The sequence below is a fragment of the Toxotes jaculatrix genome, chromosome 9 (genome assembly GCF_017976425.1).
Source record: "Toxotes jaculatrix isolate fToxJac2 chromosome 9, fToxJac2.pri, whole genome shotgun sequence".
Classification (NCBI taxonomy): domain Eukaryota; kingdom Metazoa; phylum Chordata; class Actinopteri; family Toxotidae; genus Toxotes; species Toxotes jaculatrix.
Genome location: NC_054402.1, coordinates 10,425,077 through 10,441,133, shown reverse-complemented (window position 1 = coordinate 10,441,133; position 16,057 = coordinate 10,425,077). Strand labels below are relative to the sequence as shown.

The following is a 16,057-nucleotide window of genomic DNA, read 5'->3' as shown; positions in this document are numbered from 1 at the left end:
GTGTGTGTGTGTGTACAGCCCTGCACAGAGCCATTGATTAGCTTGTCAATATGGACTAGCTTTTTATTTTTCTTTCTCTTTCCTAACTCCCATCCTGTGCCACACCTGTGTGTTTTGAGTGAGTTCCTAGTCACACACTGATCCCAGGAGCCTCTCCTAGCTATTGCGGTCAATACAGAAACCTTTCACGCATCAATAGTATTGATCGGTGGGAACTAGGAGGAAGGCAGGGGTACTGTTAACTACGGGTAGATTCGATTAGCCTGGGCCTGCTTTTGTTAACGCATCAGGACATTTCTGATTGAAGTTGGTCTCAGTGGTACAAAAGAATATAGCAGTCTACCACCTGGTCCAAGACACAGTCCGTGTTAAAAATAAAGCTTCAGTTAGTGTGCCTCTGTTTAATAACATTTAATATTCCTGTTAGAGGTAGGTTTTATTCCTACCAAGGCCACAGATGGTAAAGATCAATGCATTTATGGCACTGTAATGTGCATTGGATGGAAGTATCCACACATTCCATATATTTGCAGAGCATTATAGGGCACCATATAGTCTAGCTGTTAAAGGGAAAAAACACACAAGTGCTGTAACATAGTGTGTGGTATATTGTTTTTAACAGAGGGCTCAGGCCAGCCCCAGCTTAGCCGAGTGTTTCAGGATGTTCCGAAGCGGAGAGCCCTCTCCGATACAGCTTCACACACAGGTCTGTCCCCTTCACACACAGAGATTCTAGCACGTTCTGTCTGTGTGGCATGTTTGTGTCGGGGTGAAGTGTATCTATGGTGTGTGCGTGCGTGTGTGTTGGCGTTTATTAATTTGCGGGCAGGCATACAGATATAAATGTGCCTTGAAGGTAACCGCACAGTTCCAGTGACTTGCGTCAAAGGAAAAGCCAGCATGTGTATTTAGGGATTTTATTGGTAGTTGTTATTCTGTGGGGAGCATTTACTGTACAAACCCTGTAGCACGTGTGCATGTGTGAGCTCCACAGGGACCAGAGAAACTATGGCAATCCCTCCAGTGTAGTTGCCTAGTAGCTCAGTGGTGGGAATGTTGTTCTTTGTGCTGTGCAATGGTGTAATTATTTGATGTCCTTATAGACTCCGTTCTGCTCTGTAGATGGTTATCTCTGCTTTTTAATCTGACGAGATTTTTCATCTCCTCCCATTCCCTCTTCCTCTCCTTCCAGGAAACATTACTGCCCGTGTCCGCACCCCAGAGGCGGGTTCAGATGAGGCTATCAAGTCCATTCTGGAGCAGGCGAAAAGGGAGCTGCAGGTGCAGAAAGCTGGTGAGTCGTAGTTTTTTTTCTCATCTCCAGAGGAGTCGAAGTATTGAGGATGATCCATTGTGGCTGTGTGCGTTTGTCTGAGTCTCTCATGGCGGTGCTTGTCTCCTTCCTCAACAGACTTGTCCCATGTTCAGCCCTCATATGCAGGACTGAAAGGAGGGGGTGGAGGTGGAGTAGGAGGGGGAGGGGGCAGTGGATCAGATGAGGCCATCCGCTCCATCCTAGAGCAAGCTCGCAGAGAGATGGAGGCCCAGCAGGCAGCACTGGAGCCCATCCTCAAAGCCTCGTCTTCCTCTTCCTCAGTATCACTATCTCAGAGGGACCTCCTGAACTCTCCGCTCACCGCCCCCCTACCACCTTACAACCCCCTGGCACTCTCCCTCAAGAAGCCTCCCAGCTCCCTCTTGTCCTCGCCCTCATCCCCATCTCCAGTGCTGGACTTCAGCTCCAGCGTGAAGAAAGAGGGCAGGGCTTCTTCAGGGATTGACATGTCTATTGATGGAGCTCTCAGGCTGGGTCGGAGCTCTGAGGGCTCAGCGCGCTCTGGAGGTTCTGGGGGAGTGGGTTACTGGAGAGAGCAGTGGTGGAGCAACATGCATACAGACCCTCGAAGGACCATATCTGGCCAAACAGGAGAGGAGAACCACAACCAGGAGGATTCCAAAGAGGTAAGGGTGGGGGACAAAAGCTTGTGTGTGTACTTTATCTGCCCTTTCTCTGTTTTTATGACTGTTATTCCTGTACAGTGGTTGCATGTCTGAGCCATTCTCCTGGTGTGTGTGTTTTAGGGAATATTGAGTGACAGTCTGTCTCGACACAAACCATGGAACAAGTTGAACCAGAGGAGCAGAGAGCCATACCTCCGCATGCAGCCGTGGCTCAATGGAGACCAGGGGCAAAACACACACATCCAGCAAGCTCAGAACCAAGGTAAACAAATCACATGCAGGCACACCAGTAACAAAGTATATGGATTCACACAACCAGGCTCCTTGGGCTAGAGCATTACTCTGAAAGCCTGATTAGAGCTAGTGGCTAGTTGTTACTGTCAGTCTGTCACTCACCCCACCCACCCCCCCATCCTCCTCCCCTCCCCGTCACCCACCATTCCCCCCTCCCTTCTCCTCCCACCATCCCCCCATCCCCAGTGCTGTGGCAGTGTCAGCCAGCAAGCTGCTGGTTTGTCATGTCATAGACAAGTTAGTGTTGCAGCGCCAGATGGCAGCTCTGTGTGTGTGTGTGCGTGCGTGTGCATGTTTCTCTTTCTCTCTGGGGGTGTAAACAGCAGCTAATGTACACTGACAGCTCCTCATGACTGCTCTCTTCCAGCCTGCTGAGCTGCACAGCAGTACTACACAGACAGAGACAGGGAGATGAAGGAATAGGAGGAGGGAGCCAAAAAAGCTTCAAACTGAAAACTTAAGCACCTTTGCTGTTTGTTTAACAGGAATTAAATTAGTTGATGTAGTATGACTGAAGTCCCTCTCAAACCCAGCAGGAAGACGAGACAAAACTCTCTTCTCTTACACAGTATCACGTCTCCTAACCTGTGTGATCTTTCTCGCCCTGTCTGTTCTGCTCAAGCAGAGGGTACTCCCAAGACATCAGCAAGCTGCAGCCCCGCTCCAGAGTCGCCCCTGAGTTCAACTGAAGAGTCTGTCAATGGTCTCACCGGGGATCCACTCAGCTCACAGTCCTCCAGTCTCAAGCCTCCGTCTGACGATCCCTCAGGTGGGGAGTCTCAGCCCAGTACCCCACTGCCTCTACCTGGTCACTCGGGTCTCAGCATCCAGGAGATGGTCGCAATGTCTCCTGAGCTCGATACTTACGCTATCACCAAGAAGGTTAAGGAAGTGCTGACAGATAATAACCTTGGTAAGAAACACATGGGGTTAAATATACTCTTGCCTGCCGTGTTTTGTTGCTGTCTGTGGGTTTAGTTGGTTTTTGCCATTTCCCCTTCCCTTCCCATTGATGAATTATTCAACCATTGAATCAGTTCTCAGAAATGACCATTTCATTTCCCCTCTCTTTCTCCTTACCAGGCCAGCGTCTGTTTGGGGAGACTATCCTGGGTCTGACTCAGGGTTCTGTCTCAGACCTGCTGGCCAGGCCCAAACCCTGGCACAAGCTCAGCCTGAAAGGCAGGGAGCCCTTTGTCCGCATGCAGCTCTGGCTCCAGGACCCACACAGTGTGGAGAAACTCATGGACATGAAACGCTTGGAGAAGAAAGGTGTGTAGTAGCTCAGCGAGGAGAAATAAATGCACACGCCATACAACGCAGCATGCCGTCAGAAATAATAAACAAAAGACTGACAGAAAAACCTTCATGTCATCTGCTTAAACATACATTGTGAATGCATATATTATAAATACATTCACGGTAAAACACAAGCAGCAGTCTTTGAATTACACATGCACATCTGCACACACAATATCCTTTGTGCAGGACAGCAGAGCATGTTGTGCAGATCACAGTCATCTTGGTGTGATGTCAGTACCAATCAGGACTGCAGACATCACATACTGTATTAGATGTGACAGCTAGGGGACTGCCGGGGGCCTGCTTACTCACAGTCATCAGCATTCCTCTTCATCATCGTCATCAACATAATAATCATCAGTGTCTATAAGCTCGTATTTTTATCATTTGTTAGCCCACAGCCGGCTCTATTGCTCCATCATTCTGTATTCCCCTCTGTTTGCACAAAGCGTTTAAGAATCAGCTCAGCCAAGAGGCCTCACCCTCCTCGTTGCCTCAGAGTGACCCCTTACTGCCCACTTGAAGCTTTCTCTCTGTTGAGATGTATATTTGAACCTGCCAGTAGGCACAAGCATCCAGGATCAGTTTACCCTCCCGATATCACAAACTACACACAAGGGCAAAAAACAAAACTGACCTTACACCAGTGTGTTTGGGGGTGGGACGTGAGGGGTTACTGTCCATTCAGCTTCGTTTTAGATTATTGACCCCAAAGTAATGCATCCAAATAGCAATGGGGAATAGACCAGGCCAGCAGCAGAGCCCAGAGGAAAGACATGGACCTAGTCTAGAGTAACCATATTTGACCTCTCACCCTTGTGGTACAAGCCTGCAAGGCAACACACAACTTTCAGAGCAGCTCTAACCTTGCTCTGAGGGGTTTTTCCCTGCAACACTAATATATCTCGCAGCATGTATTGGGGTTGAGAAAATGTCAACCTCATGCGAAGCTGCCATGAGCTGTTCATTTTCAGCTGCTGGTGCCCGGAGTGAATGGTGCTGCTTGTTTGCTATAAAATGGAAGAGATGCTTTCATTGTTAGAATTCCTGAGTAAGACGACAGCACCACCTAGTGACTGTTGACGATGTTACAAGGATTATTTTTCAAAACAGTGTTACCATTGCACAATGGGTAACACTAAACATTTCCGGGTCAGATGCCTTTGTCAAACATGAAACTGTCCACTTTGATAGATTCCTGATGAACAAAACCGAACAAAAAAGGCTGAACAAAACATAACATGCGCAAACTATTAAGTGATTACCAAAATTGTTGCAGATTTTCTATATATCATATTTGTTCATTACATAAATGTATTTTCTGAGGTACTAACTTCTCCCTCTTCTTTTTGTGTCACTGTTCAGCCTACATGAAGAGGCGGCTGAGCTCCTTGAGTGATAGCCATTCTGTGGATGGGGGCTTGGTGGGGACAGATTATGTGCAGGGCTCCCAGAGTCCGGGACAGCAGCAGCTGAAGAAGCCCAGGGTGGTTCTGGGCCCCGAAGAGAAAGAGGCCCTGAAAAAGGCTTACCAGCAGAAACCCTATCCCTCCCCCAAAACCATTGAGGAGCTGGCCTCCCAGCTCAACCTGAAGACCAGTACTGTCATCAACTGGTTCCATAATTACAGGTCAGCATGTGGAAGAAAGATGCACTTCAACCTTGAACCATTAACATCAAGTCTTTTCATTACAAGTTGTTCTTCAAAGGGAGTTCATATCATTTATATAAATCTGATTTAACAACAGGGATTCTATTTCTGTATAAACAATTGTACATCACCTTACTTCTGTTGCTTGTAATTGTGATTGTTATTTCTTTTTTTAAAGGACATCAGTACATATGTACAATAATTTGATATTTTATAGTTGGAGTAGCATGACTAAATCTATGTGTCTCTACTAGGTCACGTATACGGCGAGAGCTTTTCATAGAGGAGATCCAGGCGGCTGGAGGGGTAGGGCCTGGCAGTGAGGGGGGATCTCCTTCCCTCCGTGGGTCCAAATCAGGAGAGGGGGACAGCTGTGATGGGACGGAATCTGAGGGCACAGTGGAAACACGCCAGGGACTGGGCATTGGTCTGGAGGATCACAGAGGAGCATGCAAAGACCACGACATGGAGGCTGAGTCTGAGGCAAGGGGCTCTAATAACTCCCCTGCTCAGATAGACTGCACCACCTCAGGCTTAGCCGGGCCAGGCTCCAGCTGTGGACATGGTGGACTGGGGCTCTTCAGCCTCACAGAGGCATCCTCTAGTAGCCATGCCTCTAGTACTAACATCCCAGCCTCTGGCCCTGCCAGAAACCCCAGGGACAACAATCTGCGCAAGAAGAAAGCAGCCAATCTCAATAACATCATCCACAGGCTGGAGAAGGCTGCCAGCAAAGAGGATCCCTCAGAGTGGGAGTTCTAGCTCCACCTGACCATCCTTCATCCCTCTCGTTTCATAACCTCACGACCTCTAACCTTGGACCCCTCCTGCTCTGTTCCAGTTGGAGAGTGGACACAGCCAAAGTCAAGCTCAGCAGCCATTTTTATTACATAGAAGCTTTCCGAAAAGAGGAAAGAAACAAAGAGTGGTTGGCAAAACCCTTAAAAGAAGATTTACTGAATACCTAGAAGAACAAAATAAGAGAACTTAAGTGTCTCTCCTGTTTTTTTTAAACTGAGTTTTGTTTTTGTACTGAGAAAAGCACTTAGCCGTCCTGCTGGCCTCCGGCCCTGCTGTACCTCCCCCTATCACCAGCCACTGGTGCACCAGACTGGTTAGTCCTGAGCTGGGGTCTGACCCACAGCTGGGGTTGAAACCTGGACTCAGTAACACAGGCAAGGCCTGACACAGCAGCTGTCACAGTGATAGACACTGATAGATGATAGATAGAGACAGGAACTCTCTTACAAGAACTCTCACTTTCTTAAAGGAGATTTTTTCCGCTCTTCTTCTCACCTCCCAAGTGTCCACAAACCTCCCCTCACTCAGTGAGACGCCTCATTTTTCACACTGTAGAGTGACTGTTACAAGCCCTTTGCCTTTTTCACTCACTGCGTGTGTGTGTGTGTGTTTGTATGTTAGGGGTTGTGTCAGTGTGCACCTGTGTGTGTGTATACACACCCAAAAAATGGTGTGTGCGCGTGTGTGTGTGTATTCTCTTCTCAATGGCAGCATGTTTTCTTTTTTATCTCACTCCTCCACTCTTAAGAGGGTAGTGGAAGGCCTGCCGGCTGAGCTGCCATGGTTACTGATCTAAGAAAGATGAACTTTGACCTGTTGTGTCCCATATGCTATCCTGCTGACAGCCATGTGATGGCCAGAAGGATCTCTAATTCCTCACAAACACACGCACTCATCTGAAGAGGAAGGAAGGAAGGAACCCTCTTTTTGCCTCCTTAAACCCTTCTTTTAAGGATGAAGGATGATCTCTTTTTTGATATTGCAATTTGGTTGCCAATAAGAGATTGCACAGTCTAATGACTCTAAAGAGTACAAAATAGGGAATTTTAGGAAGCATTTTTAATTAGTATAAAATAAGAACAGAAAATAAGAGAATAACAAGTTACTGTTTTTAAAATAAAAAAAAACAAATTAGAATGGAATAATGTTGCATTGTTGAAATACGATACAATGAATTTCACGTAGTACTGTAGCTGTCTGACATGGTGATACTATACGTGTCTCTTGTTGTTTTAGGTTGTGCACGTCACAGCGTTTGCCCAGCACTGGACCTGCTGGGTGTGCGTGTGTGTGTGTGTGTTTGTGTGTGTTGTGTGTGTGTGTGTGTGTGTGTGTGTGTGTGTGTGTGTGTGTGTGTGTGTGTGTCTGCACCACCGACAAATTTTCTCTGTTCACAAACACACATCTTTTTATAGGCCAAATCAGGAAGAGTGTGTGTGCGCGTGCGTGTGTGTTTGTATGTCTCGTGTGCATTTGTATTTGCCTGCATGTAAGTCAGGGTCGAGGTCAATTCACTCAGAGTTAAATTTAAGAAGTAGATTATTAATAATGAAATTCTTGACTGAAAAAAAATGGGTTCTAGCGAATGAATTGCAATGTACAGTACTTGATTAATCTGTACTTTCTGTTGATTGCCGTTGAAGTGAATTCACCCCAATCCTGGTGTGAGTAGTTACCACTCTCCTCCAGTCTATCCTGTATCCAGGGATGTAAGTCTTTTGCATTGAATTCTACTGTATACACTACAAATTATAAGGCATATCACCTCCTCCCTGTCCCACACAAGCCCTCAGTGCCTGTCAGCCCACTGCCTCCCCTTTGTGTGTGTGTGTGTGTGTGTGTGTGTGTGTGTGTTTGCGTGCGAGTTTGTGTGGGTGCATGTACACGCATGCCTGTCAATACATGCGTGTGCACAAGTGTGTGTGCGATTGAGGAGTGTTCAGTGTTTCCAATGAGTGGGGTCATATTTCGTATCTACTTGCACACACTACTAGTGCACAACTGACACCCTTCTTTAAGCTGTTTGATGCGTTACCATTACATTAATCTTCTCACAAAGTAGTGTAATACTATGATTTACTGTAGCTTGGTTTTATTGCTATTTTGCATTTATAGTTTGGTTTTTATTCTGCTTATTTATAGGTGCTGTATTTTTCATTTAATGTCTTATCATTTGAGTTGTCTATTTTTTAAGGGATTATACTGTTCCTGAGGGCAAGTAACATTTTTATTAGACGTATAGACTGCCGGCAGTATTGGTTAATATTTACAAAGATGTACTAGTTCTCATTTGTTTGTATATTCATGAATCCTAAAGTTTAGTGTCATTTCAATAGCTTTGAAAAAATGTGTTTGCTACAGTTCATGCTCCCGTAAGCATAAAGCTTTTACCACAACAGTTATGCTCTTAAATTGCTAGCTAGAGAATCAAAGGACATATCAAGATCAGTGAATATATGATAGCATATCTCTTTTCCTGTTTTCTATTCTCCGATAATGGGTTCTTTTTTTTTTGGCTGTTTCTTGGGCAAGCCCAACACTAACACTCGGCAGGGCATGCAGCTTTCTTTAGACAGAGTTCGCCCACTCGTTAACCACGTTAACATAATTAACAGGTCCAAATGTATACACTTTGTCAAATAGGTCAAATGAAATTACCTAAACTTGAGAACACATGTTAACTTGAAAGAGGTCATATCTGCCAAATTGAGATTAGAGAAGTGTACCAGCTAGCAGGTGTGCTATGCCAGATTGAACAGATAGCCAGCCTATGATTATGCAGAATTTATATTGCAGTCCGTAACAAAGCACTTATTAGGATCTTTTTTGAAGACTTAACCTAGGACAGGGTCTGTAAACACTACAGCTGAATATGGTCCCAGAATCCTGGGAGATGTATGCCTTTTTTAAAAGTGGTTGTGAACCAAGCACAGACTCTTATCCACATTCTAACACTAAAAAAATGAAAACATAAGATAGCTGTACCCCTGTTTTCTACATGATAAACTGCATTCATATACAGCAGCCCCTCATTTCAAACTAAAGATGACTGTGTGACAGAAAGACATTGTCCTGTACAGTTGTAGATATTATGAGTAAACACCTGTTTTGGTTTCTATCCAAAATCTCCTCAGTCCATCCTCAAGCCTCCCCTTTCCCTGAATCTACGTCCAGATATATTGGTCGCCTGTCAAAAGATATTGATAACCTCATTGCACTGCATTAAGGTGCATTAGTTAAAATTGGATTTCCTAATGCATCTAATAATTGTAAGGTTCCTCAAACATTGGCTCTTTCTGTGGACGACTGATGTGAAACATCTGTCTTCTGCAGAATACTGAAGGCTTATTGCCTTCTGTTGGACTGCTTGGACTGGACAACCACAGTTTGTTTTATGGTGATGAATAGCTACTGTAAAGTATAAGCACTTAATCCATTAGCCATTTTATAGCCAGATCCATCAACTCACCTAAACCGTGTGAGATCATCAGATTTGTGCCTTTAACTGCCAAGCAGGGCACCAAACTAGTGATGTCATTAGATGTAGACGATTTCACCTGATTTGTTCATAATCTGTCCGACGTCTTGATCCAGATTTATTTCTCACACACTTCGTCGTGGTACTTAAAAGTCGACTTTTCTCAGCTCTCTGGAGAGGGTTGTATATAATTGCTGGAGTGCAGTGAAACAGTAAAAAAGAGAAAACGGACTTGTGCATTCTTATGACTGACCTGCAGACGTGTTTCGGTCCGGGTCATATTTCAGACAGTTGTTTTCCCACAATGCATTTCTTACGTTGTACATAACCTAACTAGCAGCGAAAGGCCAGAGCATTGAATGAAGGAGGAAGCATGCAGAAACAGCGTACACTGTAATAACACTGAATTTATTCATAGGGCATTTTGTATTTTTCTGTTTGTGTCAGGTTTGCTGTGACATTAATAACGGCACTACAGGTATTGATAATGACGCGTGCCAATTCTAATGGTTATTTGGAAAAGAGATGTGTAAATACAGTCGATCAAGTAGCTATTGATTCACTATTGTCACAGTATGCTTTTGTTTGAAGGCAGGAGGAGAGAAGGGACGATTCAGGACTTTTCCATGATCCACAGATATTTTTCTACAAATTTAAATCAGATGATTCTATACACTGTCGAATAACATTGTAAAGGTGTAACAGATGCTGTATATCATATCATGTTTTCTGAAGTCGTAAAGCTTTACTGTATGATCTGTTGAAGTAGTGGTTATTCATTTGACATATTAGTTGTAATGGAAGCCCGAACAGCAGCACTGGTCACCATGTTCAGGAAAAAAAAAATGAAAGAAAAGAAAAAAACCTCAGATGTTTTTTGTAATACTTTTAGAATATATCTTATGAAGTGGGTTTTGTAAGGAAACACTTTCCGAATCAGTGGTGCTGTATGCATAGCACACTCAGTAATACATACACACACAATACAGCACAATACACTCATCCTTTAAACTCCCCCCTCCACTTTACTTGCGTGCTTTTGGTTTTTCGCTCACCTCTCACATTGGCTCAAGCTAATTTTAAGTCTTAAACCATTTCCTCTTTATCTCTTCAGTTATTTCATAATTAACTGTACAATTTTAGCACCCAGAGATCAGACTCTGGAACAGTAAACATTTCAGTGATTAGTCACAAGACTTAGAAGAGGAAGCAAAAAGCCAAATAGTGAAATAGTTATCCACCTCTGTTGAAAGGTTGCTGACAGTTTTCTGTATGTTGCTACCTAGTGTCGTCGCTTCAGTTCACCCATAGCTTAAACCACAGTGTAGTCTGACAACCAAATGACCTGGGGAGATCTTCAGCCCCCCCCCACCCCCCTTTTGGAAAGCTTTAAGATGCTTGTTGAGGCTTTAGCGAGTTCAGAGTGTTTTTAGGTGATTTTTTTCCAACCTGTCATCAACAATGTGGAAGTAATAATTCTCATAACTTCTCCCACTGCTTATTTTGTGAGTGTGTGTGCGCGTACGTGTGTGTTGTAGTACAAAAGGCTGCATGACTGTAAAGGGATGGTTAAGATGTTTTTTGAAAGTTGTTTCCCTAGCACTTCTGTCACTCCTGAGATGCTTTTTTGTCCTTCGGGGTCTCCCTCCCTTTGTTTTTCCTCATGTATCATTGTTTCTTTATCTTTCTATTTACTAAACGTATCATGTTGTTTGTTCTCAGCACTGTAAAACAGTCCCTTCTACAACATTGAAAAGCAATATCACTGTATGAAACGTTCACAATGTATTTGTTATGATTGACATTTGATTCATCATCATTATTATTCACATGCACCCTAGGTGTGATAATTGAAGTAAATCTCTTTTATACAAATATTAAAAGTGTGCTGTGGTAGTTTTTTTTTTTTCTTTGCTGAAAATCTTGTTGGAAATATACTTTGTTAAATACCTGGATGGATGTATAAAACAAGTATTCTCAGAGAAAGAGATCAGTAGGAAAGACTCAGGAAGTAGAATTGTGGGGCAGAAAAGGGGGGAGCCTTCAGGGGTTTTCAGTGATGTTGTGGATATTGGATTGCTTCTGCCATTTACAGCTGCTAAAGGTGAGTTATTTTGGGAAATGTAAATGAAATCTAATGACAAACAAGATGTCTGTATGAAAAATAATTGACAAATTACTATCATCTTTCCACTTTGCCCTCAACAGGCCGTTATGCAGACCTACAGGTCGAGTTTTCGGGTGCAGTGCGTACCAGTGCAGAGCAGAAAGAGCTGATCCTGAAGCTGGAGCATGACCTCAGCACCATCCAGGCCATGTCCTCCGTGCCACGCCCTGATGCAGACGGGTCGGAGGTCAGCAACATGGAGAACATCCCAGAGCCCATCAAAGAGGCCACTGCCATGTTTACTGGTACGTATCTGGATTTAAAAATGTTGAGCCGTGGGGAGGAGAGCTGAACATATAGTCAAATGTTGAGGAGTGGAAACCATAAGGCTACTTTAGTGTCAGTTTTTGTTGAACTTTGGATGGAATCATTTTAAATACGAGGATCCGTCGGTTCCTGATGGTCTCCGCTGATGCCTTCCCTGTCTACAGTCCTTTGTCATGCACATGTATATTTGTAAAATGCCAACTACAAACCCAGTTACATGTATACATGGCCAAGAAATGAGCGAGACAACTACCTTGGGAAATTGGTTTTCTCTAATCCCCTACACTGATTACCTAAACCAGGCCTCTTGTTTACATGACATTAAAGAAAACGGCTTAAAGGAGAAAGCTGACTGTAACCTGGTTTCTTAATTGCATGTAAACACACATTGATTCAAATACTGATAAACTCTTGATTGGTCCACAAGAGTGTTTAACATCACCTTTTTCCAACGGAGCCCTGTCCACTTCAAACCAATGAGAAGAGCTCAGAGAAACCCACAAACACAGCAATCTGTAATACCAAATGACCAACAATATATTCACTCTGGACGTTGGACAGCTCATGAATGCCATGTCAGTCCTTGCGGCATAGAAGTGAAAATACTGAAGTCTGACTTGCCGACAGCACAACTTCTCTAATTGAAATGAGGTAAACCTGCTGAGTGAAGACTCTGCGGGGCAGTTGTCTGTTTAAATACTGCAAACTAGCCTGATTAAAGGGGTTTAAGTGTTTAATTTCCTTACATGTGCCAGTCAAGACGGAGTCCATTTTGGAGGTTTTTACTGGTGCTAAACTCACACTACCTGTCTGCAAATATAAGAGATAGTTAAACTGACCCATTTTAAAGATATTATTGATCATAGAACATCTGTGACCATGTATGCATATAAGTAGAGGAAAGCGAAATTATGGCTTTTAAAGTGTTGTTTTTTCTGTGTTATCTCCAGGTTCAGGCGTGAGCCCCCATCCTGAGCTTCCTCAGGGCCAGATGGACTCTCTGCTCGCCATTATCTCCAGCCAAAGGGAGAGGTTCCGCTCCCGCAACCAGGAGCTGGAAGCTGTGAGTCACGACCTCTCTTTCTCACGCACATGCACACGGACACGCACACACACTGTATATTCCTGTCTTTTTATGGGAGAGCTAATTTCTCATCCATTTGTTTCCTCTGTCCCCTGCAGGAGAATCGCACCATGCAGCAGACCATGCAGGCCCTGCAGAATGAACTGGACAGCCTTAGAGCAGACAACATCAAACTCTATGAGAAAATCAAATTCCTTCAGAGCTACCCCAGCAGAGTGCGTCATTTTGTGTGTGTGTGTGTGTGTGTGTGTGTGTGTGTGTATGACTGCATGAATGCGCTCTTCATGGTTGACTTTTTTTGTTTTTGATATCATGTTGATCTGAATCTGATCTATAAAATATTTTGGAGGAATATTTATATGGGTCTGTTATCTCTGTGCTATGTAGGCTGGAGGTAGTGACGACACTGTAATGCGCTACTCCTCCCAGTACGAGGAGAGACTGGATCCGTTCGCTTCCTTCAGCAAGAGGGTACAAGACACACACACTTGGAAACAATCTGCCATTTCCTGTTAGATTTTATTTATTTTGATAGGTTCTTACTCTGATAACTGACAACGGACCAAACATGGATGAAAGGCTGAGATATTTCCAGCACAGCAACAACAGAGCTTGATTTGGTGTCAGTCTTACAGAATTAAAGGCCAACTTCTTATTTAGATTCTCCATTTTGCACTGACATTAAACAGTCACCCAGAAATAGTTCATGATTGTTGAGAATGAGAAACCAGTTTAGCTTCCTCTGACCTGAGAGCGGCATAACCACATGCTGTTTTGAGTAAGTAGTTTCACTGTTGCCATTTTTATTGCTGTTACATGACGATATAACATATAAGTAGCAAGGCCTGTCTCATTTTCTGGGCTTGGTTGAAAGTAATTCTGGGAAATTTAAGAGCCAAATTAGAGGTGAACAACACATATTCATTACTCAAAATAGTTCACTGAGGTAAATCCACTGATTGCTACAGACTGGCATTAAATAAAATGTAAAAGTATTTGAAAGTTTGTTTTTGTTTTTTTTTTTTACAAAATCACTTGTGGTCACTTTCCTAAAGAAGGTGTATTTTTGCTGAGGCTAACTATTCTGCATTTACAGGAGCGTCAGCGCCGATACCTGAGCCTCAGCCCCTGGGATAAGGCAACTCTGAGCCTGGTAAGCCTGAAACGTACACACACACACACACACACGCTCTGCTCATGTGTTTGGTGCAACTCATTTAATCCTTCAAATTTTCTGTCTGTTAGGGACGTGTGATTCTCTCCAACAAGGTGGCCAGGACCGTTGCTTTCTTCTACACCCTCTTCCTGCATTGTTTGGTCTTCCTGGTAGGTCTCATTATAACAGAGGAGCTTCTGATACACCCTTAATAGTTCTGTGTGTTCAGCTTTAGAGAAACTTAACTCTTAACTGCGGTGTTACCTGTGATTTTTTTTTTAGGTGTTGTACAAGACAGCTTGGAGTGAGAGCATTGGCAGAGACTGCTCTGCTTTCTGTGCTAAAAAGTGAGTGTGCAGCCCACAGCTGAAAGTGAAGCTTGATGTGTCTGCCTGTATATTTCTGCATCATGTATGAACCAGAGATGCCATTTTAACTTTTACAAGTACATGATGTTCCTTATTTTCTCCATTTCAAGGTATGCTGACCACCTCCACCGTTTCCATGAGAACGACCAAAACCTCTAAGCTGTCCAACAGTAACGTCACCTCGTCCCTGTGAGATGGGGCTGGTTCAACATTCAGCAGCATGATGAACAGAGCTTCGCTTTTGTTCATGCAGCAGCTAACATCTCCAGTAGGGGGCAGTTTAGGGCTGAAAACTCAAAGGGTTGATTGATTCCAAAATAGATTCCTCCTTTTCGTTTCTTGTCCTTTGGTACGTTGCAATCAATATATAGGTCTAGCAAAACGATAACTGGCGATTCCTTCCTATCCAATACAGATTAACATAATGGTGAAATCCAGTCATTAGTAGTTCATGTGATGCATCCTGTTGTCGCACAAATTTAATGAAATTAAGATTTAGTTCTTCCTGTACAAAAGGGACCACAATACTTGGGTCTTGCAGTGTTTTTTATTGAGTTATATTGAAATTTAGAATAATTAGAATTTAATGAACGAAGCAGTAGTTGTTCAAGAGTTCAAGACCTTTGTCATTATACAGATATAAAAAAAAAAAATTGTTTACATCTTCAGTCCATATACCAACATACACACACATACGACCATTTTGATTGACAGTAAGTAACATTAAAATCAATAAAAACAGGAAAACGTAAATGCAAGGTTGATTGTTGATTTAAGATTTAAGGTAATATATTTAACATTACGATTTATGTTTGGTTGGGGAAGTTAGTGTGAAAGTAGTGGGTTCTTTTGTGAAGGTAATTGAGGAAGAGGTGGTTATTTTAAGAGATTATGGTGGTGGAATAATTCATATAGAAGTTATAAGGTTCTTTCTCATTCCTTTTGAGACTTTCTCTCCTTGAGAGTGACTATTATGATTGATTAATTGATAAGTACAGTTTTTAATGACTTGTTTCTTGGCAGAGTAATCACCTTGTTACTGTCATTTTCTATTAGAAGACCATTTGCTCCTCACCTGATAGATGAGGGTTGCAGCAGTAATATATCAGTGGTTACTGAGTCTATGATCCTAATATTCTTCTCCAAGATAAGTTACTGTGCATGTTTATCTGCTTACTTCTGACTGATATTGCAGATACATTCAAAATAAAGACTATGCAGTATTTATTCTCATATCGTTTTCATTTAAAAGTATATGGATATGTATATGTTGGGTTTGCGCATGATCCTTACACAGAATCTTTTAATAAGAATAGGTTTGATTGGATTCATTGGACTGATAATATCTTGTCAGATAAAAGCCACATCCTGGTCATTGAAAATCACTTCCATAAAGCTCCTTCGTTGTCCAAAAAAACCAAATTTTTTTAAAAAACAAACCAATGAGCCTCATTGTTGCACTGGATAACATGTTGAACACGGGCTCTGATGTATATTTTTATTCAATCCCAGATACACCATCCTGCT

At 43.1% G+C, this 16,057-nt stretch overlaps 1 protein-coding gene across 4 annotated transcripts in view; it reads left to right on the top strand.

The window, feature by feature from the left end:
* Nucleotides 1-15,755, top strand: part of cux1b (cut-like homeobox 1b) — a 59,656-nt gene extending 43,901 nt beyond the window's left edge. The window contains exons 15-22 of one of the 4 annotated variants that reach the window (XM_041045555.1): nucleotides 11,697-11,900; nucleotides 12,873-12,985; nucleotides 13,105-13,221; nucleotides 13,394-13,477; nucleotides 14,103-14,159; nucleotides 14,252-14,332; nucleotides 14,445-14,509; nucleotides 14,641-15,755. In XM_041045555.1, the coding sequence (XP_040901489.1) occupies nucleotides 11,697-11,900; nucleotides 12,873-12,985; nucleotides 13,105-13,221; nucleotides 13,394-13,477; nucleotides 14,103-14,159; nucleotides 14,252-14,332; nucleotides 14,445-14,509; nucleotides 14,641-14,689 (770 nt within the window). In that variant the 3' untranslated portion in view covers nucleotides 14,690-15,755. Of the gene's footprint in view, nucleotides 1-622; nucleotides 707-1,192; nucleotides 1,295-1,411; nucleotides 1,963-2,082; nucleotides 2,225-2,878; nucleotides 3,170-3,339; nucleotides 3,529-4,923; nucleotides 5,189-5,463; nucleotides 11,405-11,696; nucleotides 11,901-12,872; nucleotides 12,986-13,104; nucleotides 13,222-13,393; nucleotides 13,478-14,102; nucleotides 14,160-14,251; nucleotides 14,333-14,444; nucleotides 14,510-14,640 lie in introns of those variants that run through there. The other 3 variants (XM_041045553.1, XM_041045552.1, XM_041045554.1) reach the window with 3 other exon arrangements.
* The last annotated feature ends 302 nt before the right edge of the window (nucleotides 15,756-16,057 follow it).